Source organism: Pelodiscus sinensis, chromosome 4, assembly GCF_052426305.1.
Source record: "Pelodiscus sinensis isolate ZL-2025 chromosome 4, ASM5242630v1, whole genome shotgun sequence".
NCBI lineage: Eukaryota > Metazoa > Chordata > Testudines > Trionychidae > Pelodiscus > Pelodiscus sinensis.
In genome coordinates this window covers 52,469,722-52,491,212 of record NC_143055.1, presented here as the reverse complement: position 1 = coordinate 52,491,212, position 21,491 = coordinate 52,469,722, and the positions used below count along the sequence as shown (strand labels likewise).

The following is a 21,491-nucleotide window of genomic DNA, read 5'->3' as shown; positions in this document are numbered from 1 at the left end:
TCTGGATGCAGGTGAAAACAAGCGGAGGATTTATTATACACCAGCTGATGGAGTGACACGCAGGGGTTACCCTGGTGAACACTGGTTAATTAACACAATACAATAGGTTATATAGTCAGCAGGTGGACGGAGGAAAAATGATTTGATAGGTCTAGCAGCAAGACGAAATGAGCACATAAGCCAATAGAACTACTAAAGATTACATAATATCTCCGCCCATTGCAAAGTAATTAATATACAGGTAGTTACTGTTCAAATGCCAAAACATGTCAGCAAAACAGTAATAACATTTTAGTCTGCATAGATGATGTTTCTATAGCAGGTGGGTATGGCCTTGAGTTGGTGCAGTGCTTGGTTCTCAGGCTCATTATCTAGGAGAGAAGCAAGACAGTTAAGCAAATTTTATGAATGTTATCTTAAGCAAAATGTGTTACGTTACTAACTGAGATCCTGTCCGAGTGTCTTAGAATGTGGTTGCTATGGTGCCCAGGGTTTTTTTTACTGCCTGCAGCTCTTATCCTGACTGTGGTGTTCCCAGGCCTGATCCCAGGATGGAGTCATGCTGTTTAGAGGCCTACTAGCACATTTAGGGCTGCCTCAGCTTACCCTACAAGAACTTCTCTGGTTTGACATGCAGAAAGAACTTTCCCAGACACAGAGTTTCCAGTGGATAATATGTCATTTTTATTAATGCATCTTAAACTAAGTAATGTTTGCAGTAAATAATATTTCAATGGAGCAAGACTTGTTTTCAGCCAAATGATGATTAATAGCTGAAATGTTATATGTGGACTAAAATGATTATACTGTAGTATTTAAACACAGGAGAGTCAGGTTAGAATAATGAGTAGCTGCCAAAATTAATACAGGATACGCATAACAAGAGCTCACAACAGATATATAGAAATGTATATTTGACAACTAGCAACACTGAAGCATTCAAATTGCACTGAAGAATAAATAGGGACCTCAAATCCTACAAATGCATCACACAAGTAAATCTCTACACCCCAAAGATGATCCATTCAAGTCAATGGAGCGCACACATCAACACAATTCAGTGCAGCTGCAATGACAGGATGAGGTCCATGGTTTTTAATCAGAACACAGGCAGATTGTTCACTATTAGTCCTGTTAGGTATGCTCCTACACTACTGTAACACTCTGAACTTAGTACCATTTTAAAGTATACACACAAATAACAAGAATACCAGCACTTATCACAGATGAACATTTTTACAATTTATAGCTTTTCATAACCCATTTGTGCTTTTAAAATAATTGCCCTCTTCAGCTTTGAAATGGTAAATTGTTTTTTGTAGAAAAACAGTCACTTTCGCATCTAAACATATTCATATTCACTCCAAAAAAGGCAAAATTACATTTATTAAATATTGTATTTTCATATTCCATCAAAAATAAGTTTGCACAATAGTAATATGTTTTTATTGCAGATATTACTTTAAATAATACATTTTAGAAGTTAAAATAGCAGCTATTATCAGTTATTTCACACTGACAACATCAAATATTAAGTTAAACAGAAGGAAACTGGGCATCTTTCCTCTTCTAATCAAAATATCTCAAAATACCAGGCGTGGAGAGGTTAGTGATGGAGGGACCAATTGAAGTCAGTGGGAGTTTTTGGCTTCAATGGGACCAGAATTTTACATCTAGAACTCTGTTACCAAACAGAAGACACAACTCCAAACTTCATTTTTGCCTCTGTTAAGGGCCAAATCCTACAGCTATGACATCATGAGAGTTTAATCTTAGCAAATAATGCAGGAATTGTATTTATTTAATATTAGTAATGGGCTTTGCTATGGAAGTCACCACTTGTTTGAACAAATTAAGATATGTTCCTAAGCAAATAAGCACTGGAATCACATGGAGGGGTGGGGAGGAAGTGGGTTGGAAATATAACATTGTTCATGGTAAGAGAGACTCATAGCGGGATCCACAAAGGGACCAAACTTAAATGTTGTAATGTTGAGAATCACAGTGCCTAACTTTTAAGTGCCTAGAAAATCTCAGGAAACAACTGCAGTTCACAAAGCTGTTAAAGATTTCAACTCCCTATACAATGCATGGGAAGATACACAAGCCTAAAAATGCATATAGAAAACCAACATGCTAGCCAACCAGTATTGAACAAGCTAAAAGCTATGAATGTGCATATTATAGAATGGGTAACATTTCAAAAGCATTTACAGTAGTTTTGCTCTTGTTAGGCAGCCACTCTTTGGGGTGGGGCTGTGCTCAGGGTTGTGGGGCAGGAGCTTGGGGGTGGGCAGAAGGAGTGTAGGGAGGTTGGTGGGGGGAGCAGGCAGACTGAGTGGCACAGCCCACTTGAGCTGCGGCTGGGAGGTGAAAAAGCCTGTCAGAACTGTGGTTGGCAGATAGAATAGGGAGGAGGGAGGGCAAAAGATTGGGGAGGGGAGATTGGGGGTGGGGGATTGGGACTGATAGGGCTAGGAGGCAGAGCAGAGCTGCAGGATTTGGGCCAACAGAGCTGGGAGGTGGAGCAGAGGGCAGGGGCTGTATATTGGGTCCAAAGAAGCTGGGAGGTGGACCAGGGGGCTGGGCGATTGGGGTTGATGGGGCTGGGAGGCAGAGCAGGGGATGTGGGGCTGGAGGATTGGGGCCACCGAAGCAGGTACTGCCTGTGTCGGTGGTGACCGCAACATAGGACACTAATAAATTTGCGACACCAGTGCCCCAATTTAGTGGTGCCCAATGTAGTTGCATATGCTACATTTGCCTTAAGACAGCCCTGTGTGCTCTGTAAGAAAATTTATTATAGAGTATAGCTGGTATTTTACTGAGGGTATATGTATGCTATAAGCACCATGCTTGCACGGCCACAGGGCTGCAGCTATGCTGCTATAATATAGACACTTACTACAGGAAGAGAAGAGAGTTTTCTGTCACTATTGTGGTAGTAGCTAGTTCAATGGAATAATTCTTCCACCAACCTAGCTGCATTCATAGTGGGAGTTAGGTCAACTTAACTATATTGCACAGAACATGAAATTTTTTACAACCCTGAGCACTATATCTAGATTGACCTAAGCTCTTGGGCTACATCTAAACTGCACTGTTAAATTGGAAAAAGATACGCAATTTATGGTATACAAATTACGTATCTTTTTCCGATTTACTTTCAAAAGAGGCTCTTTCGAAATTTGGCACATCTACACAGCACCAAATTGTGAAAGAAAATGCTCTTTCAAGCCATCCCTTATTCCTCAAAGAACGAGGTTTACAGGGATGACGAAAGACTGTGTCCATTCTTTCAAAAAATTTTTTTGAAAAAGCGAACGTGTTCCTTGGACGTGGCGTTGCTTTTTCGAGATACTTCTGGTATCCCAAAAAAGCAATGCAGTCTAGACATAGCCTTGGTATAAAATCAGACCTGAGAGAGGTAAATCTGCCCAAGATCAGAGTTATCCTCTAGTTCTTTGAAAAATGGTTCTTTAGTTTCTGGCATTTAGAGGCATCAGAGACCTTTTAATGTCCCATTTTAAATATGGAAGACCTGTATTTTAAGATTTTGCTATTTTATTTGTAATGTTTTATTTACATACTTGACTCATATTTTCTATGTTTTTAGGATACCTTTAAGAATGTACATATTGTCATCTAAGTACATAAGCGGATCCAATACTACAGCTAAATCAGTCTTTTAAACTAAGCAGAGAGGCATAAGACTTATACTAATTTTACACAGAGCTCCCCCTGTTTCTCTCAAAAAATGTACATCTCAAATACACTTGATTTTCTGTACTCTTTGTAAATAGCAATTATTAAAATTAGTGAAATGTATTTACAGATAAGCAAAACTTTTAAAACTTTAGAAAATAAATTAAAATATTTGAGGCAGAGAATACATAAGACTGAGCCTCAACCTCTTAGTTCTGAGGCATAAATTAGATTGTTCTAATAGAAAAAATGAAGACCAAAATCTTAAATACAGTGGTCCCATTTGTTCCAGAATGCTAAGCACAGAATAATCAAGGCTTGATCATGCGAACATTTAAGCCTAGAGCAGCCCATCTCAATGACCCCAATTCAACATTTTTAAACTCGTGCTTACCTTAAAGTACATATCCAAATTGGAACTTAGGCACATGTTTAAAGTTAAGCATGTCCTTAAGTTACTTACTAAAGACTCATGGACAGTTGAATTAGGACCCCAATGAGTAAAGTTAATACAGATGCTTACATATTTGATGTACCAAGCTTTAATTTTTCCTGGGCAAATATTTCTCATAATGATGTCTTGATCCTTATCTTATAAAAATGTTTTGTTTATTTTTCAATAAAAAAGTACATTTAAATACGGAATCATTTGCTAAAAGCAATAAAAAACTCTTAAAAGCCTATCTTTAATAAAACATAAGTATTATTTTTTGCCTCTTGCATTCTTATATACAGTATTTAAAGATAGTAAAATCAGAAATGGATGTAACACATCTATATGAGACTCAAATTCCATTTTATACTGCACAATTACAATACCACAGAACACCTTCCAGGAGCAGTGTTCAAAGTTCTCAATTTTCAAAGTTTTGTTTGATTTGCTTAGTAAGCAGTTATTTGGCTATTTTCTCTGCAATAATGCACCAGTTTCCATGATCATAGCAAGAACTAATAATAAGAAGTTCAGGCACATTCTCTTCCAATAGACAGCTTAACTCTCCTTCCCGAAAAACATGATAATATCGCATGAAGGCTTTTGTATCCAATATGTCAACAACCTCGTCCCCAACAGCCACTGCTTCATCCAAAATAGAATCAGTGGAGTCAGTTGTTGAAGTTCTTTGAAAGAGTTTGCTAGTGGTAGACTTATCTTCATCTTTACTAGAAGTACAGTTGTAGTCCCTGTCTTTCACAGGACCACTCAGAAAAGATGTTTCTTCATTCTTGCTCTGAACTACTCCATCAAATTCTCTATTTAAATCCCTTATTACACCTGAGGCTGTCATCCATTGTGGTTTTTTGAGAGATGCATTTTCCATGAACACTTCATCATCATCTAAACTTTGTTCTTTTAATAGTGGCCCATGATGACCTAAGTCTAAACTACAATGTCTTGATGGTTGAATAGATATAGTACTGTTTACCCATCCTCCTCCATTCTTCAGTGTTTTTACCTTCTCAGTTTGCTTTCTTAATGCTGATTCATCAAGGGATCTGGAGAAAAACCATGAACGAAAAGATCTCCCAAGAGCACTATAGAATCTATTTTCCTCTTCTTCAGACATTTTCATGCAGCAGGTTTTGACTGAGCAGTGGTCTGTACTGTGGGAACTTTTTGTATCAAGTCCCTGTTTAAGATTTATTGGGTAGCTGCATTCAGAGCCTTCTAGTTGCGGTGGGTGTTTCTTTTCATTATGTCCAAGGTCACTTTTATGTCCAGACTGATTAGATTCTGAAAGAAGCCGGGAGCATAAGTCCCTATCCCATGGAACAAATACATCTTGTTTTTCAAAGCGACGATTTTTTTGTTCCATAGCCCAAACATAAATCATGATCTGGCCACCAGGTTTCAACACCCTTGCCATTTCTTTTATTGCTTTGATTCTTCTTTGTTTAGTTGAGAAATGGTGAATCACTGTGAAGGAAGGAAAGGCATACGGTTAAATATCGCTACTGTTACATTATTAATTTTTAAAAATAATCTTCCACTAATTTAGTGTCAACAAAAGATTTCAACTGACTTTTCTGGAAACATAAATCCTCCATCTAGCATGGGGTGGGCAATAAGCAGCCCAAGTAACAGACATAGTTTGTTAGGGTAGCCCTTGGAGGAGCTAACAGACACTTTATTTACCTGAGCAGACCGTCCACGGGTATGGTTGCTAGCCGTTCCCTTTGGCTGTGGTCTGGCTACAGTATCTGGCAGCAAACCACAGCCAACAAGAGCTATGAGTAGCTAGACCTGAGGATGCCCAGGTAAATAAAGCGTCTGGCAGCCTGCCAGGGACTAAGCCTGGCAATCTGCATCTGACCCACAGACTTCTCATGTCCCATCCTGATCTAGCCACAGAACAAGCAGAGCAGAAGGTAATAACAGTATGAGCCTCCTCCATACTTTCCTACCAATATGCCTTAACTACAGTTGGTCAGAAAATTTTGATAGAATCCTTTTCCATCAAAGAAGGAAGTTTCATCAAAATAGAAATCATTGGTAAAATCAAGTCAATTTTATATTCACTTTGGAGAAAAACTGAAAAAAAATCTAACAAATAAAAATGTCCATTTTCAACATTTTCAAAGGGTACGTTTAGACTGCAAGGATTTATCGGAAAAACATACACAAAATGTGCTCCATATTTTTTGCATCATTCTCTGATACTTTTGTCAGAAGAAACTTTTCTGAAATTTGGCCTGTCTAGACTGGGCCAAATTTTGGAAAAAATAACCTTCTTTCGAAAGCCCCCTTCTTCTTTGTGGAACAAGGAATACAGGGGCTTCCAAAAGAATGCATTTACTCTTCCACAAAAAAAAAACAGAAGAGCAAATGCGTTCCCTGGATGCGGAGGAGTTTTTTCAGGATATCTCTTGTATCCTACCCCCTAGTTTAGCCGTACCCAAAATGAAACATTTAGGTTTTTTATTTTCAAATTAATTTTAGTTTTAAACGTGTCTGTATTGCAACATTTTAAATCAAATCAAAATAAACTTTTCAATCAATCCAAAGCATTTTTTCAGAATTGTGCTTTGTGGAGAATTTAGAAATTGTACAGGCTATGTTCCAATTTGAAACAAACCCAAATTGTGAAGTATCAAAATCATTCATAAAATGGAATTGCCATCCTTTTCCTGATCGTGTCTTGAATGGAGAATATGTAGCCAAAAGGGGGTAGCTGAGGCTCCCCAGACCATTCAACCAGTGGGCTCCCACTGAATTAAATGAAAGTATCTCAAATATGCAAACTGTTCTGAAGATGATAATCAAAGATGACTGAATATCAAACTAATATTCCCAAATACTATGTGTTAATTTAGGTACATTTAAAGTATGTCTATCCAAAGCTCCAATTGGCTATATAAAATATTTTATCAATTAAACCAGTGGACAAAACTGAAAACATGCTAACTGCTCTCCATGAATTTACTGGCCTATTGAGACTACTCCCTTCTTTCACAGAAGATGCCTGGAAGAACCAGTAAGCTTTGCAGCATGACCTGAAAGCCACCAGATCCAGACTTTGGTTGAACAAAGAAAGGCAGCTGAGAGCACATCGAGAATGCCTCACCATAAATTGAACAAGGGTTCTGTTGGCTCATGACCATTACCTGTTCTCTGTTGCTAAAGTACCACGTAGAATAAGAGGCAGACTGAAATAGGTAAGGACCCAAACCACTTAGGAATTTACGCGTGAAAGACAACACCTTCATCCAGATATCAGCAGGCCCAGAGTAGAGGAATAATGTGCTTCTTATTGAGTTGCATATGAATCTGAATTAGCCACACTTTCTGAATAATTGTAAGGTGTCCTCCCTCTCCCCCCCGCGTGAAATGCACTGCAATGATATATGCATCTTAGTCCATTTAGTTGTGTTTTAATTTGTCAAAAAGTATGTGTAAAATGTACAAAAGAGTGTGCATCCTTCCTGCCAACTGCTCATGATAAAACCCTGCTGATGTTAACTAGACAACTAGGAGCATCTGAGGACTCAAGATTACACCTAGAAATAAACAATGAGCATGGTCCCTCAGTCAAAGGCTCTACTCTTTCTCCCCCAGCCTGTCAGTAATCTCTCAATTTTACCCAGATCTAGGCTCAACCAGCTCACTTTCAGCAAAACCCCAGTTTCTTAAACAATGGGATCAGATGAGATAGAGACAGAGCAGAGTTTGTGTCTCATACTGAAGACAGTTCAGGCCATACATCCTCACAACACCACCTGGTAAATGGTATCAAAGGCAACTGACAGAACTGAAAAAATCAGGATGGATCTTTGTCTACCACCAGTAATAGATAATCAGCCAACACAGCCCCTGTCTAAAAGAGATTCAGATAAGGGGTCAAATTCTCTTCATGGCTAAAATGGCATAATCCCCATAGCCATACGTGTTCTCCCAATGGGATTCTGCCAGTGTCATCCAGAAGAGAATTTGACCCATTGCACAAATCTTTTCAAATTTCCAAAAGCGGAAGGAAGAACATTTGTTAGTCTAGAATTAGATAAACATGGGTATATACGGTACATCACAGGGCATCTAGGCTTAGTATTCATTATTGTTACCTGTCCAAAAATGTGATTTATCATATTTATTCTTGACAGGATAGTAATTGATATAAATACTGTATAAGCAGGCAGCTCTTTGAGAGTGATTTGCTATCAGTGGGATTGTGCCAAGGTAGCAAAGAGCTGAATCTGGCCCTATTGTCTCTCATAAAGTGGAAGCAAAGAGAAGTAAATCCTGTTAGCATATTAGTCAGCTTCTGAGCATATTGAAGCATGTATTGTTTTTGTGACAATACATTTTACTCACTACATTTGGAGTAGTTTCTTGCTGGTAATGTAGGGTAGGTAGGTCTACACTGCAATTAAACACACACTGCTGGCCCATGTCAGCTGACTCAGACTCATAGGGTCCCAAAGCCTGGGTTCCAGTCTGAGTCTGAATATTTGCACTGCAATTAAACAGTCCTTTATCCTGACCCCTGTGAGCCTGACTAAGCTGACTTAGGCCAGCCATACCTGTTTAATTACAATCTAGACATATCCTTACAGTGATTAACTTGTGTGTCTCAGTTCCTGGAGTCTACTCTAGGCTCTAAGGGTCCTCCCAAAAGGCTACAACTAAGATGGCTACCAATGCCCTCTGATACCATTCACAGGATACATTGAGTGAGAATTGATAAAAAAGGAACTAAAGCCCTTCCTGGAGCCAAGTACGGACGCTTTTACATGGGGTGATCTGGACAGGCACTCCAGAGGATCAATGACAAGACAGGGCTTCACAGTCCCAAGCAAGTTAATGGGGGGAAAGAGAAAATTGACAAAAAGGAGGGCATTTTGTTTGAGTTGGAAAGCTACGGGAGAAGTAGCTTTAGGAAGTCCCTTCTAAATTACCTCTTACTGCAAAGAGAGTTTTGCACTGTTCTGAACCACTAACTGCATGTACCAGGTTGCTCTAGTGTTGCAGTGCCCAGCATCCAGAGAGAGAAAGAGAGAGAGAGAGAGAGAGAGAGAGAGAGAGGCTATGTCTAGACTACATACCTCTTTCGAAAGAGGGATGTAAATTTGACATATCAAAATTGCAAATTAAGCCGGGATTTGAATTTCCCGTGCTTCATCTGCATAATCGTGTCACAGCGTTTTTTTTGAAAAATGCTATTTCGAAAGTGAAACCGGAGTCTAGACACAGTTCTTTCAAGAAGAGAAGCCTTTTTCGAAAGATCCTGTATTCCTCAAACAATGAGCTTTACAGGATTGTTTGCAAAAGACTTTTATTTTTGAAAGAACAGCATCTAGACTGCAGTTTCACTTTTGAAGTAGCATTTTTTGAAAAAACACTGTGACGCGATTATGCAAATGAAACACAGGAAATTCAAATCCCGGCTTCATTTGCAATTTTGATATGTCTAATTTACATCCCCCTTTTGAAAGAGGGATGTAGTTTAGATATACCCGGAGAGAGAGAGAGTGCTCTTGACTTGACACTCAGTACTAAAAGCCAGTCAAGACCCAAGGACGATTTCAAACCAGGGAACCTTTGAGCCATAGCAGAGTCAGGAGAGGGCTCAGCCCCAACTGGGGACAAAGAACAAGTAAAGTGGTTTTTGTTTAATCTGAGCAGCACTACAGCACCTGCAGGCTCCATCTGAGGACTCAGAATCTCAGCCCTGTCATCCACCTCAGGAAACATTAGGGAGGAGTTTGTGAGGTGAGAAACTGGCTTATTTATAAATACTGGTTAATTATTAGTTAACACTAATCACTTCCTCCCCCAGATACTATTTTCCTTTTTCCAATACAGTTCTCTCCTCTGTGATGCTGTTATTTGGGGCATTATTGCTTTTGTTGAGGTTTGTTTTTGTTGCTTTATTGTCCCCTGTGTACTGGGCTTTATCCTTCTTATCATTGTGTTTGAAGTATCATCATGGATATCTCAAGGGACAACACCCTTTTTCTCAAGCATGGGGAAAAGCCACTCTGAGTGGAGACACCAGGTATCAAGAAAAAAACCCATGATCCAGCTGGCATAAGGAGGGTATAAGGCCACTCCAAATATTAGAGCTATCAAGTACCTGGGAGAGCAGAGGAAGGAAGTTTCAGACACACTTTGGAAGAGAGGGCTACAGTTTTTTCCATATTTCATTATTTTATTATAAGGACCTGTCAGCAGCTCTGTGGTGATAACATGGCACACTATAGCAGGATTGAAGATCAGTTATAAACATGTGTAAAATAAATCCAGGGAAGAATATTGTTAAAAATATCACCCAAAATGTCCTTCCCTCATATGCTCCTTTTATATTTATACATTCAAGAGGATATGGGTAATATAGTCAAAAATTAAATCCAACAGGACTTATGTACCTATGATCCTTAGGTGGTTGTGAACTTTAACTCTATGTGTGCTCCACATGTATCTGAATACATGATAGCTAAGGCGAGCTGTAGATTTAATATATTAGTTGGGGTGCGTCTATACAACACCCTAAACTCGAAATAAGATACACAAATTGCGCTATGCAAATTGCATCTTATTTCAAATCTATTTTGAAATAGCTTATTTTTATATTTGGCGCATCTAATTAGCACCAAATTTTGAAATAGTGCACTATTTCGAACCATCCCTTAACCCTCATGCAACAAGGTTTACCAGGATGCCGAAATAATGTGCCCATTATTTCGAAAATATTTTGAAATAAGAGGCAACTTATGTAGACCCAGGGCAGTGGGGAAAGAGTTTGCCTTAATAGTTACATGTTTTAAAAACTACAACTTGACTTGTTCATACTAGGATTTTAATGCATATTATTTAACACACTTTAAAAACAAACCTTTTTCCTAGTATGTACAAGGCCCCACAAATAAACAGTACTTCCCTAGTTAACATCATTCTTATGAAATTAAACTGAATACATTTTTGTTCTCAAGTTTCCTATAATGAAACTCTGTTTTCTAAGATTTTAAAGATAGTGGACTGGTTTAAAAATAATAATGACAATGAAGAATAAGAATCAACTGAAAAAAAAAATCCAAAATATTTCGTATTTACTTTGGAATAGAAAAACATTCTACTGTATTCTCTTACCTCCAATGGAGATGATTGCATTGATGCACTGATCCCTAAGGGGAAGATTAAGGTTGTCACATACCAAGACTTCGCAGCCTTTCTTCCTTGCAATCTTTATCAAAGGTTCACAATAATCACATCCCAGATTAAACACCTGACTGTTGATACTGAGATACTTTCCAGTCCCACATCCTACAAAGCAATAAGCTTTATTACAGGAAGCAACCTATTATGAGATTCCTTCAAACCACCTGTCATCCCACGTAGAAAAACACACTTTGTAAACCTTTTAATAAAACAGCTTTAGAAAATGCAATGATCCTACTTAATTCCCACTGAAATCATTGTCTTTGTAAAATTATATGGAATGGTATCTAAAACAGCAACAAGGATGCTTTGTAAATTCATGGCACAGAGGTAAGATCATCAATAAATCATGAACAAAATGAAGGGCAAAACCTCTCCTCTCCAATCCACAATGCATATATTTGTTCAGAATGCAACAAAGATCTTCCTGGTGTCAACAGAAATTCTGCACATGCAGCATGCCCAATTCCTCCCATAATGTCTAAAAACGAGACTGTATAATGGATTTCTCTTTGGATGGGCTGGGGAAGTAGAAGAGAAAGGAATCCTCCCCCATCAAGCCATAGACTACTGCAGCATAGCTGCTACTGCCCACATCTTTAACGCATCCCCTTCATGAGGAGTGAGGGAGCAAACAGAAGAACCAATAAAGCAGTGACTTCTTCAGCCTTACTCCCAATCTTCACCCTTTAGCCATTGCTGACCTAAACTCTATGCCATATGTGCTACCCTTCCAGAACCTACAGATACTGCATTCCATGCTGTGCAACAGTTTTTCAGCAAGTGAAATCTCTGTGATTGCAGAGAAGGAAGGATTTGCCCTAGACTGCTGAATACGGATCTGAGCACAGAGAAGACAAGAAATTTTGACCTCCAAACACAGATGTGAAAATGACCAAAGTTTAATTATTTCCATGCAATAAAGAACGATTTCAGTGGTACAGACATATCCTCTTTGTTACTTTTTAAATCAGTTATAAGCACATGTTTGTAAGTGTAATGGATATCTATACAATGTGTCTTCCACCTGAAAGTATGTTTAGAAATATTAAAGGATCAGTGCTGTTCTAAACTGAAAAACCCATAGTATACCCACATCTTAAATACTGCATGTGGTCACTTCATCACAAAACATATCCTGGCTTTGGAAAAGTTCAGAAAAGAGCAACAAAATTATTAGGGATATGGAGTGGCTGCCATATGAGGAGAGATTAATAAGACTGGGAAAACATGTAAAAGAGACAACTAAGTCGGGGCATGATAGAGGTCTATAAAGCCATGACTGGTATGGAAAAAGTGAATAAAGAAGATGTATTTATTCCTTCCCATAACACAAAAACTAGGGGTCACCAAGTGAAATAATGCGTAGCAGGTTTAAAACAAACAAAAGGAAGAATATGATGCACAGTAAACCTGTGGAACTCCTTGCCAGAGAATGTTGTGAATTCCAAGACTATAACTGGCCTCAAAAAAGAGCTAGATACATTCATGGAGGATAGGTCATTCAATGGCTATTAGCCAGGAATGGTATCCCTAGCCTCTGTTTGTCAAAAGCTGGGAATGTGTGATAAGGGAGGGAATCACGCAGTAATTACCTGTTCTGTTCATTCCCTCTGAGGCACCTTGCATTGGCCACTATTGGAAGACAGGATACTAGGCTAGATGGACCCTTGGTCTGACCCAGTATAGCCATTCTTATGTTCTTATGAAATATTCCAGAGTGTCCTTCCATACCGTATGCATTACAGACACTTTTCAAAATTATATTAGAGAACATTCAGCACCATTATGGGTCAGTGGCAGAGAATGCTATCTGAAAGTTGACACCTGGAGTCAGGAGAACAGCTACGCAAAGAGAACCATTTTTCTCTTAGTAACTGAATTTAAAGCCCGGAGTTATCTTTAGAAACAGCACTGCAGCCTGCAGCCCCACTGCTTTCATTGATGATAATGTGTGACATTATCTACAAAGATAGCACAGTAACTGTGAGAGAACAACAGAACACTCAAAGTGGTAAAAAAGAGCACATTGCTAGAGCAAAAATCCAGCATTATTCCTAAGAATAATGCTCAAGAGAAATGAAAGAGACTAATATATTAAAGCAGTAAATATGAAATGAAAAATTAAGATATGTGTGTTAATAAGAGAGTAGGAGTTACTCAATCAGAATTAAAGTATAATTGATTATTATGTTAGTAGCAGTACACTCGATTAAAATGCAAATTGTGTGTATATTGATTAAAATGCTTTAATTCAGCTAACTGAAGGACAGTTCTTACAACACAGTTTTTAAAAATCTCAGTGCATATTCTGAAATAAGGGAACCAAAAATACTTTTGTGCTGCCAATAAATGTTTCTGTTGTAATAATTATGAGCCTGACTAGTGGAAAGTGGATTCATGAATTGTTACAATGACCTGTTGTATAAAATTGTTTAAGAAAAGATGGAAGAAGGAGACAGAACAACTGATTACTTTAAACAGAAAGGCTACGTCTACACTGGCATGAATTTCCGAAAATGCTTTTAACGGAAAAGTTGACATGATCTCCCTAATGAGAAAGGCAAGCCAGGTTCCACCGCAAAAGCTGTCATGGCTGACCAACCAGTCCAATGCATCCATCAGTGACTGAGCAGCCACCCTATAGTCTAAGAATCAGAACAAAAGCTGAATTTCCCCACTTATGTACTATCCATTCGCTTCTCCACCTTGTGTCTGTCAGGGTTTTGAAAGTAGAAAGGTGGCTACCATTCCCAGCTAAGATTTGAACTACAGAACTAGCTCTTTCTTCCTCACCAAGAGTACGTCTAGACAGCAGGGCTATTTCGGGATACCAGAAGTATCCAGAAATAGCTACCCTGAGTCTTTTGAACATGTCTGCTATTTTGGGATAGGTCTCAAAATAGCAGATGCGCTATTTCAGCATCCTGTGTAGACGTGCCAAATTTTGAAATACACTATTATAAAATGCTATTGAAATAAGATATGCAATTTGCATAGCACAAATAGCGTATCTTATCTTGAGTTTAAGGTGCTATGTAGATGTACTCCAAGAGGCATAATAAACTTTATCCATAAATTCACCTTCTTCAAAAGAGCCTTTATAGGCTTTACATTTGTTTTGCATCATCAGTCAATTTCTGTTTAAATATTTGTTTCATTTTTTTCATTTTTGTATGTTTTAATTGGTAAGTTTCTAACCTTTGATATTAATTGTATAGTGTATTTGCCATGGTACTAAGCAAGCTAAGATCTCTATGGTTACAACTACACTGCATACTTATTTTGAAATAAGCTATACTAGAAGAAATATTCCGAAATAGCTTTTTTTTAAATAGCATGTCTACACTATAGGGAAGCCTCAAATTTAGTCCGAGGCAGGCCTTCCTAACATGGATGCACTACCTTGATTTAAAGCCCCAGGAGACACAGGGCAGTAATTAGTTTGAATGTCCCTGGGGAGGAGCTATTTTGAAATACCAGCAGTGGAGTATCCACACTACAGCTATTTCAAAATAAATATTTCGGAAGAGGCATCATTCCTCGTAGAATGAGGTTATGAAATTGGAATAAGCCATCCGTTATTTTGAATTTATTTCAAAATAACAGAATTGCTGTGTAGACGCTTGTATTGTTATTTTGAAATAATGGCCATTATTCTGAAATAACACCGCTGTGTAGACGCACCCTATATGTGCATTAAGTCATGAACCTTCTTTAACACTGTTTAATATTGGAAAGTGACAGAGTAACATTAACACCTTTGACTCCTTCAGTCTTTTATTCTCTCTAAATTAATGCAACAGTTCACAGTTCTACATTAGAATGAAACTTAATATTGCTAACTCCTCTAATAGTTAGTATGTACATTATATTGTATGTACATTACTTTAATTTGTAATAGTATTTAGTAATAAGGCTCCATTCCTTCCTTGGAGCCCCTTCTCCATTTCCATTGAATTAGGAAGCTACATGTGCCACTGATATTCCCCAGTTTAGGAAAGGCAGAAGTGCAATTTTTTGAATTGTGATTTGTTTTTAATTAAGTCTGAAATACTGAAAAAGTGAACTTCACACTATTTTAGAACAAATAGTATGCATTTTGGCAAAGGGTACACAAGCAATAAGATATGTGAGAACAAATTCCTCTCAATTGTTTTTGATTTTTGGGCGCTGTATGTCATATGCTGTTTAGAAAATCCATACACAGTAGAGTTCAAGGGCAAGTATGATAAATATAACATGTAAAATAACCAATGATATATGATTATTCATGCAATAAACCAGAAACTTACCTATGTCTGCAATGAGACTGCCAGGCTTTTGCTCCAACAGAAACTGACGAACACGAGGCCATGCTTTACTCTGCAGGTCATTAAAATAAGAGGCTGTGCTTTTATATACACTATGTACATGCTGATTTTCCAGTTGGGTAGCCTCATGTTCCATCCTGAATACAACATAAGACATAATAGACAAATATCATATAAAGCAGAATATAAATGGTAGTTCCGTAAGTTGTATATTTTTATAGTATTTCACAAGACATGCCTCTGTAAGTTAACATTTATAAAATTTTTGACACATAGAGTCAGATACTGCACCACTGAAGTCAGTGGGAGTTTTAAAGTCTCAGAGGGGTAGTCATGTTGGTCTGTTAACTGAAATAAAAATAATAACAATAATAAAAAAATGAATAGTCCTTCAGCACCTTAGAGACTAAAGAATGTATACGGTATCATGAGCTTTTGTGGGCACAACCCACTTCTTCAGATGAATGGAACAAGAGATCCAGAGGTACAAATAAATAGCAGAAAAAGAGGGAAGATGGGGATGGAAAGGGGAAAAAATCTTGTTAATTAGTGTGTCGGTGCTAAATGAGCCTAATGGAGTGAGCTGTAAGTACCAGACTCCTAGCTTTTGATGTCATTTGATGTTGAATATGATGCCCATCCAGTTCATGTCTTTGTTCAAACCTTGTTTTAATGGGTCAAATTTGCATATGAAGGCAAGTTCCGCAGTTTCTCTCTCTAGCTAGTTTTTGAAAATGCTTTGAGATCCATTAGAGAGTACCTGGGCAAGTTAAAATGTTCCCCAACAGATTTCTGTGTGTTACCACGTCAAATATGTAGGAGTTTTGTTAATGACTTCAGTGGGCACATCATTATGCCCAAAGACCATTATGCGATAACGCGTGCACAGGTATTCACATTTACAAAATAATTTCACCAATGAAATGCACATGTCTATGGGGTGGAACACATAAGATGTTTCATAATGCATAGCAGCATTACGCAGTAGCTTAGGGCACAAAATGAAGAATACTGTATCCAATTGAAACTGCAGGTAAATTCAGGCAGGCAGAATATAATTACCTGAAATGAAGTGTGGCCAGAACATTAACAATAAAAACCATAAGTCCTGCAAAAAAGAGCAGTGGTATCCCCTAATCTCTAATGGTTTAGAGCTTCTTGGAGAATTTTCATCAAAACAAAGTTTCCACAATTTTTTTCCATTTTCTACACAGTTTAATGAGGATCTCGGTTTAATAACTCATCTGAAAGATGGCACCATCAACAACATAGAGCTCCAAACACAGTGCTGGGGCATCAGATGGGACAGATTCAGAAATAAATACCTTCACTGAACCATCACCATTACTTTTTTGCAGTACTCTTGGTTTTTCTTAATGTTTTTCCATCTGAGTATCATCAACCGCGCCATCCTTCTTTATCTTCTGAGGCCTGATGAAATTACAGGCCAAGATTTTATAGTTGCAAGCATTTATATGGCATTCTTCATGTGTATTCATATTACGGATGGCCTCTTGAGAAATTATTCCTCCGCATCAGAAAAACAGGACTCATTAGTCATCTAGTGTTTTGATTCAATACACAAACAGAAAGTAAAGCCTGTTTAAAGATCTTCCCTTTATAACACATTCCTCTGGATTCCTCCTCCCCCTATCCCTCACACACACATTCCCAGAGGCCTGGTTCAATCATATGACTACCTGTCACTCTCTATTCGTACTCTCCACCTAGGGAGGTAAATAGTTGGGTCACAGGTGGCCTGAGATTTAAGTTTCTTCAGAAGGGCCATCCACCATATGATAGATGCAATAATCTGTTCCTAGGTGAACAAGTAATTTATCCTAATGAAGGAATAATTTGAGGATCATGAATCAAGGAAAATCCCATACTGTTATCATTACTATGCTATGTGTAAACCAAACACAACAAAGCTTTTTAACAACAAATGCCTTATTAAATATAGAGGATTTCATGATTCTATGCCAGGGATGGACAAAAGACTCTCAAAGGGCTTTGATCTGGCCTGTGAGGCAGTTCCAGGCCCTGCCCCCAGCGCAGAGGTCGGCAACCTACGGCACACAATATGCCATGCAATGGGAGGAGGCAGCATTACGGCTGAGGCTCCTTAGCGGCTCCTCAGCAGGGACTGGAGGTGCCACTGCTGCGGCCACACAGTCCAGGGCCAGCCTCGGAGGCTGGAGGCACCACTACTGTGGCCAAGCAGTCCGGCCGCAGTGGCACCTCTGGCTTCCAGGGCCAGCCCCAGACCACATGGCCATGGCAGCGAAGCTTCTGGCCCCGGCCCTGGACTGTGTGGCCATGCAGCAGCAGTGCCTCTGGGACCAGCCCTAGATCATGTGGCCACATGGCAGCGGCACCTCCGGGGCCAGCCCCAGAACACGTGGCCATGCAGCAGTGGCGCCTCTGGCCTCTGAGTCCAGTCCTGGACTGCACAGCCACCGTGGCAGAGAGGCCTCCCTCCGGGGCAGCCAGGGCAGCATAGCTGCAGCCATTGCTGCAAGGGGGCACGAAGCCAGGTAAGGTCCCTCTCATGCCCAGACCCCCTCCACGCACACCAGAGTCCTCTCACTTCCCTCCCCCCCACAAGACCTGGAACCTGCTCCAACACCCTCTCTTGTTCCTGCACCCTTTCTCCTGGCCAGACACCCCACCCTGCTCCTTCATCCATGTTGCTCCTGCACCCTCTCTCCTGGTCACACACTGCACCCTCCCTTGATCCTGCTTCCTCCACCAGGCCAGACACTCTACTCCCAGCCTGCTCCTGCCTCCTTCCCCCCACCCAGACCTCTCAACTTCTCTCCCTTCTGCACCCCACCTCCTTCCCAGATCTTGCACCTCATCCCTATCCTACTTGCTGGCAGCCCTGGCTCACACACTGTACCCCTAATTTTTGTCCCTACCCCAGAGCCTAAGGAGGTCCAAAAAATCCACTAATTCTGCAATCTGAGAAAAATAAATCTGGTCTATGGAAAGCCCTGAACCTCAGTCCCTCCCTCCCTCCCCCGAGGCTGGGGCACCAGAGGAGTGAGTGTTGTTAGTTGGGGACACATCAGTGAGCACTGGGGGTTTTTGTAGGAGTCTTTTTGCTTCTCACTTGTGTGGTCCCCAACTGATTTTTCTGTGTGTCAGTGACCCCCAACCGAAAAAGGGTTCCCCACCCCTGCCATAAATAAAGAAAACATTGAAACCTTTTGTGTTGGACATAATATTTACTTTATTTAAAATTAAGTTTGATAAGCTAACATGAGAAATGAAAATGCTTAATCTGTTTCATAATTTAAATTAAACTGTTCTCACTAGCTGCAGCTAGTTCAGAAAATAAGGTCACTGTACCCAGCCTGCTCTTGTTTCCCCTCTCCCTCTTTTCCCCGGCACACAGATCCGTGAATAAGTTAAATCTCAGTACACCACTTCTGAAAGGTTGCCAACCCTTGCACTAAAAGGTAAGATCTGCATCTTAATGTATTTATTAATGAAGCTGCTGTAAGTAGGAATATTATTGATCGGCATTTGGACCTGTAAGAGAGGTGAATAAATCAAATCCTGGCACACCACCGCTGAAAGGGTGCTGATCCCTGCCCTAGACCATTGTCTGGGAGCCAGAGACATCCAAGCCCTTTCAACTGCTTCTATTCAAAGGGTTCAGCGCTCAGCACTTGCTGGGTGGCTGTGTTGCCTGGTAGCCACCTGGCAGGCACAATCCCTTTAAAGAGAAGCAGTTGAAAGGGCTCGCAGCTCTCAGTCCCACTGGCCTGTTGCCTGGGAGCTTCCCGGGAGGCACGAGCCCTTTCAACTGCTTCTATTCAAAGGGCTCGTGCCTGCTGGGTGGCTGCCAGGCAAGAGGTTAGCAGCAGGGCCAGGAGCTGCCAGCCATGTTATATGAATTCTAGACAACTCTGGGAGGAGGCTAGCCCGCAGCACCTTCCAATCTGCTCCAGGTCCCTTCCATTAGTCAGAAGTCAGGGGGCAGGGACCCCAGGCCAAGCAAAGCTCCCAGCAGGGTAGTTTTCAATCCCACCCCTTCTGCCCTACGGCCCCGCCCCTTGCAGGTCGACCCACAGCCACTTCTGAAATTGGTGAAGTGGCCCCCCTTCAAAAATTATTGCCCAGCCCTGTTCTACACTATCAGTCAACACATCTACTCTTAAAACACTCAAATATTCAAAAGAAGAGAAATGAATAGTAATACATAAAAGTACTCTGAGACTTCTGTGATTAGGACCAATTCAAAAACAGTTAGCTCCACCACCTGCACCTCTTTGTTAGTTCTGTAATTCAGAGACAACTTGTCATGATTATGAGGGTTAGCCAGCAGCCTGGGGATTAAGGGGTTAACTACACCTAGCCAGGTGGAGAGACCAATAAGAATGTAGGTGGGACTTTTCAAACTGGGACAAAGGAATTTGTTTTTTTTTTCCTTTCTCCCTTTTTTTTCTCTCTGGGAGAGTTCTCTGCAGCTACAGAGAGGGACAAGCATGTCTCTCTCTCTCTCCAAGACACATTCTTCATTTTCTGTAAGTAGGGTAAAGTTTAGGTAGTTTCGTTAGGTTTTATTGTGTTATGGATTGGGTATGGGATCTGAGATCTGGCACTGCTTAAAAGATGTTTTGGCTTTTCTTTGTAACTAAGTTCTAGGCCCATGGAGTTTCTCCATGAGTATATTTTGTTACCTCCCTATCTAGTCATTATGGTTGCAACAGGAATATTGTTGTAATAATAAAAGTTCTTTCTTTTCTTTTATTAACCTGGCAGTGGTTAATGGTGTGCCCTGATTTTTGTTTTAGGGGGAAGATTTCCCAAATGATCTTTCCCCTGGTTTCTTTAGCAACATTTGGGTGGTGGCAGCGGAAGTTTTATTCCCAAGATCTAGGTTTTTAAGATCTTGGGGGAAGTTTTATACCAAAGCCTGGTAGATAAGGCTTTGGGGTACACTTGCTGGCCCCCACTTCTGCATTTATCATGCCAGAGTGGGGAGGAGCCATGACACAACTCACATCATGTGAACTGCCCACCGGAGAAGGAGAAAGACACTCCTCACATTCCCCTCGCGCACCAGAGTGTAGGGGGCCAGGCTAGTAGATTCTGTGCGCCCCCGCCCTGTGGAGGAGCAGTGGGAAGGTTGGAGCACAAGCACAGGGAAGAGCCTGAGACTTGAGGGCCAGATCTAGGCAAGCCAGGGTCTGCATCCAGCCCCTGGACCAGAGGTTCCTCACCCCTGATGTAAGTGCCGTACTTTAGCGAATATAACCCGCGGGTTAGGCAAAGTTTTACATACCCTGCCCCCACGGGCTATACTCATCCGCGTGTAATACAGACTTTTTTTTACTGAAAGGAAGACAAGACTGACTCTTACTTGAGAAAAGCAGCATATTTCAATTTAATCATAGAGGCAGTTATATTAAAATTCATTAAAATACATTCAAATTCATTAGTTTTCAAGCTCTGCTTCTTCCTTTCTCCACTCCCGAACAGACTTTTCTTTCACAGAGTATTTTCTCCCTGTGGCTCTATTTCCATTGTCCTTTGCAAATGCCACTACACACAATTTAAAATCGTCTGAGTAGGATTTGCTCTTATTCATGTTTAAAAAGTTTAAAATACAAGTTAAAACCACTGAAGGAATAAATGAATGGAAAAGCAGCATGGTTCAAAGGGGTTATATACCAGCGACAACAGTTGTAGCCTACTTAGTGCTCAGCGTTATCAGCTGCAGTTCATTAACACTTGATTACAGGTGCTTTGCATTAACACTACCTGCGGTTCATCTTCCTTGGGCTATACACATGTGCGGGGTATACAAG

The 21,491-nt window shown here is 40.1% G+C and overlaps 1 protein-coding gene across 1 annotated transcript; it reads right to left on the bottom strand.

Moving 5' to 3' along the window:
* Positions 1-4,372: 4,372 nt before the first annotated feature.
* Positions 4,373-17,127, bottom strand: TRMT9B (tRNA methyltransferase 9B (putative)). The gene is made up of 3 exons (XM_014568724.4): positions 15,652-17,127; positions 11,288-11,461; positions 4,373-5,620 (listed from the first exon to the last, which is right to left on the bottom strand). The coding sequence occupies exons 1-3, from the start codon at positions 15,824-15,826 to the stop codon at positions 4,599-4,601; spliced, it is 1,371 nt and encodes a 456-aa protein (XP_014424210.2). The 5' UTR covers positions 15,827-17,127; the 3' UTR covers positions 4,373-4,598.
* Positions 17,128-21,491: the final 4,364 nt, after the last annotated feature.

Coding starts and splice junctions, on each gene's coding strand:
- TRMT9B (XM_014568724.4), bottom strand. CDS start 15,826: ATGTCTTATGTTGTATTCAGGATGGAACATGAGGCTACCCAACTGGAA. Junction 11,462..15,651: donor CAGTCTCATTGCAGACATAG/GTAAGTTTCTGG, acceptor ATTGCTTTGTAG/GATGTGGGACTGGAAAGTAT. Junction 5,621..11,287: donor TGCAATCATCTCCATTGGAG/GTAAGAGAATAC, acceptor CTTCCTTCACAG/TGATTCACCATTTCTCAACT.